The following is a 3756-nucleotide window of genomic DNA, read 5'->3' as shown; positions in this document are numbered from 1 at the left end:
GGGGCGCAGCGGGGGCGGCCGGCGCCTGGCTCCTGGCGGAAGCGTCCCGCGGCCGCCGTGCCCGGGCTCCCGAGCTCGACCCCGCGGTTCCTCCAGGCTCCCTCCCTCCCTCGGCCGCTAAAAGCGGGGTCGCGGGGGAGGCTCGCGGGCAGCGGAGCCTGGTTTCCCCCGCGAGAGGTTTTGCCTGCGGCTCCGCCACGCGCTGAGGCGCCGCSGGGGCTGCTCGAGCCCCGCGGGGTTCCCGGTCCCCAGAGGAGCTTCCTCTCCTCAGGCTTCCGTTCTCTTTTCTGGTCTCCCTCTCCGTTTGACGTGTCCTTTCGGAGCACGAGGTCTGTCTGCGGCCCCGGATCCAGCTGGAAGCTGCTTCTGCCGGCTGTTGGCCCTCCACGGGGATGAAACCGGGGGAAACCGGAGCCTCGCCGCGACTGCTTGAGGGGCGGGAGCGGGATCTGTTCCTGCTCCCTTCCCGGGCCACGGGCGCTCCAGCAAGCGGGGTTGGCCGCGGCACCGGGAAGCGTGGCAGGCGCTCCCAGGGGAACAGCCTGGATGCAGGCAGCTGGCGCGGCAGGCTGCGAGTGGCTTCGCTTCCGTGGCTTTCTCCGCTCCTATGGCTTTCTCCGCTCCTCCCGAGCAGCCTCCGGCCGGGGCTGCGGCAGTCGCGCTGTGCGGGCGGCCGAGCGCGGGGCAGCCGAGGCTGCTGGCGCTGCGCGTGTTCGCGTGCTCCGCTCAGCTGACTCGCGCGGGGAGTCGCCCCGGTGTGCTCAGCCGGGGTCGGTGCGGGCCGCTAGCAGCCCTGCCTGGGTCACCCGCGACGAGCTGGGCTCATGCCGCAGCCTCTGGCTGCCTCCCGCCCGGGGGAGCGCTGCCGCTGGGCAGCACGCTGAGCTGCTCCCTGGGCGCCGGACCTTCCCTGCGGAGCGAGCCGAGGTCCCGCTGGCTGCGCCCGCCCCGGTGCTGCGGCTGGGACGTGCAGCGTGAGGGCTCACCTGCTCCTGCGTCGCACCCTCAGCACCCTGGCTTTGCACCTCTCCCCCCTCTCCCTCCTGCAGCCCCCACCTAGCCCCCGACCCTGGCGCTCTGCTCTCTCCCAATAACGCACACAGCCACCGCTTGTTTAGAGAGGAGTGTTATTTCTCTGTGCGCTGCCGTTAAATGCTTGTCGGACAGGATCCTTGTCAATGGGACGGGGGAGCTGGGATCCCGAGGGAGGTCTTTCTGGGAACAGTACGGCTGCGGGGTGCTGAGCACTTTGGGTGAGTGAAGCGGGGAGTGTTAGCAGCAAAGCCTGAAGAGTTAATTTGGGGAGCCTACGATACCCCTTTCCTTCTCCCCTGGCTGCCTGGAGAAYGCACAGCGGGAGAGGAGGGGAAAACCATCTCTCCCCTCCTGCAGGGCAGCAGTCCAGGATGGGGCGTACTGAGTGGGAGTCAGAGCCAGCAGCTTTCCTTTCTCCACGCTGGCAGGTCTGTACAGAGGAGGCCGGGAGCAGGGCAGAGCTGGCCGCTAGCTCCTTGCCACCTGCTCTTTAGGACTGTCCTCCTGCAGGTCCTCCTCATCTGACTGCACCACGGGGGTCTCAGCCCCGTCCTCGCTGGTGTCCAAGCTGTTCGGGTCCGTGGAGACAGAGGACGTGGAGGAAATGCGTGACTTGGCCTCGGCTTCACTGGGCACTTGCAGGGTGATTTCCTCTGGGCACTGGCTGGCATCTGCCCCTGAGGAGAGAGAGGTAAGAGGAGGAAGTAAAAGGCTTTTGGAGGTCTCTTGCTCCCTGAGCTTCATGCATAGCCCCTTCCACCTTACTCTGCAGGATACACTTTCCCAGGCACTCCCAACTGCCGCCCACTTTGCCCCACTTTGCTGCCCACCGGGAGGCATGTGGCTGCCTTAGCCTGTTCCCTATCTCACCCCAGGCTTGGCTCTGGGCAGTTTCACATTCCTTCCCCATTTTTGGCAATGGAGCCTTTTCCGTCTTCTCTGAAACACAGCTTAGAACTGCGTGTGGCCATCGGCTGCAACCCGTGAGATCTGCGAGGGAGGTGTTTGGCTTGGCCTTGGAGTGAATCACTGCAGCGCGTGTGCATGGGGAGGAAGGTCCTGGCACCCCAGGCTTTCCCTGCGGGGACCTAAGCCCAGCTGCCTGCTGCTGACTCACGGGGACTGGACTGTGAGGTGGAGGGGTCCTGGAGCCTTCCTGCTCAGCACAGTGGGCTCTGCAGGGTCGTGGGGACTTGGGAAATCAGGACAAGACACTGGCTGCTCCAGAGAAGCTTTAGGACATGTGAATTCAGCCCCACAGGCTTCGGAAAGGGCCTCTGCTCTAATGTCTTCTGCAGCAGAAGCTAGTTACAGGCGTCTGTATCTCAGGGCTGCCCTCTGGGATTAGATGCTCTGCAAGTGAAGGTGGATGCTGCCATGGACCAGCCCAGAGTGAAGTCTTCCCAGCCCTGCAGTCCTCAGCTGCCTGTGCCTGGGGGTGTGTGTTTATGCACACGTGCTGAGCCTGGGACTGGGGATGGATGAGGCAGGGTGGCCCGGGCTGAAGAACAAGCGAGCTGGTGGGTGCAGTGGGGGCAGGAAGAGCTCCCAGCCTAGCCTGCAAAGGGCTCAGACTGCACATACCTGGCAGGGGCCCAGCAATGCTGCTCTCCTCTGTCCCACAGCCAAGAAACACATCCACAGTGTCCTGGTCTGACAGGTCCATCATGTCCATCTGCTCCAGCATGTCCACGTTCACCTCCATGGAGGAAATGCTGCCTAAGGGGGCTGCAGAGAACAGGGGCCAGCAAAAAGGTGAGTGCTCCTGCCAAGCAAAGGGCACCATTAGCCCTGTGCTGGCAAGGCCAGTCCAGTCCATGGACTCCAGGCAGGACCTGGAAGAGGGAGACCAGCCTTGCTGCGGGGAGCTGAATTCCACTTGCTGTTAAGAGGTCCCCAGGAGGATCGTGTTTCCTTAAAACATCCTTTTGGAAGACTCTGCTGTCTCACTGTCATCCCTGTTCCTGCTCCAAACTGCTGTCTGGAGAAGCCTGCCTCAATCCAGTGACTATGCAGGGAGCCAGCCTTGGAACCCAGGTTCAGTGCCTGCAGTTAAGTGGCGTGAGTAATCCATGCGCACACCCACATGCTGTTTGTGCGATGCTGTCTCAGTGCAAGACACGCGTCCCCAGCCACCTTTAGACTGGCAACACCCRCAACCCACCAGTCTCTAAGGCCTGTGTCACTGTTCCCTGAAACRCCCCCAGTTCCCACGCTGGTGCCCCCAGCACTTACGTCTCCGATGCTCTATCTGCAGGTGAGACATTGGAAAGAAGAAATCCACGTCATGCTGGAAAACCTCCTCAAAGAACTTCTGTCGGTCGCGCAGTTTGAGCTGCTGCTGCATCTGCTCCGCATCCAGGCTGCGCTGCCCCTGCTCCATGTCAGCTGGGGAGGAAGGAGAGGAGGGTCAGGACAGGCAGGGCTCTCCGAGCCCTTCTCCATATCCCAGCTCATGTGGTGCCGCTGTGCTGGAGGGTAGGTGATTCTCTTCTGCTCTGCTTTACTGGTGCAYGTTGATTTGGTTGCCGTGAATAGATACTACGTGCTAAAGCAGCAGTGCCACCAGCRCTTGCCGTGTTGGAGCTTCAGATCTCTCTTTCAAGATGCAGGGCAGCCAGGAATTGGAAGCGCTAAATGCTACGTTCACTTTACATGAAGTGAATTGTCAGAGGGGATATGAGTTTGATATTCAAGTTTGATATGGTTTGCACATGTTGA

At 61.9% G+C, this 3756-nt stretch overlaps 1 protein-coding gene across 1 annotated transcript; it reads right to left on the bottom strand.

The window, feature by feature from the left end:
• Positions 1-1503: 1503 nt before the first annotated feature.
• Positions 1504-3511, bottom strand: DBNDD2 (dysbindin domain containing 2). Its single transcript, XM_026076799.1, has 4 exons — positions 3271-3511; positions 2620-2763; positions 2153-2267; positions 1504-1801 (listed from the first exon to the last, which is right to left on the bottom strand). Exons 1-4 carry the CDS (start codon positions 3416-3418, stop codon positions 1504-1506), a joined length of 705 nt encoding a protein of 234 aa, XP_025932584.1. The 5' UTR covers positions 3419-3511.
• Positions 3512-3756: the final 245 nt, after the last annotated feature.

Source organism: Apteryx rowi, unplaced genomic scaffold, assembly GCF_003343035.1.
Source record: "Apteryx rowi isolate R43461 unplaced genomic scaffold, aptRow1 scaffold_44, whole genome shotgun sequence".
NCBI lineage: Eukaryota > Metazoa > Chordata > Aves > Apterygiformes > Apterygidae > Apteryx > Apteryx rowi.
This window is presented reverse-complemented; position numbering and strand designations above follow the sequence as displayed.

Bases quoted from the DNA above. Each gene is read 5' to 3' on its own strand.
- DBNDD2 (XM_026076799.1), bottom strand. From the start codon at position 3,418: ATGGAGCAGGGGCAGCGCAGCCTGGATGCGGAGCAGATGCAGCAGCAG. The intron at 2,268-2,619 runs GTATGTGCAGTC...CATGTCCTAAAG, and splicing joins CATTGCTGGGCCCCTGCCAG to CTTCTCTGGAGCAGCCAGTG. The intron at 1,802-2,152 runs GTGAGTCAGCAG...TGTATCCTGCAG, and splicing joins CACCTCACAGTCCAGTCCCC to AGTAAGGTGGAAGGGGCTAT.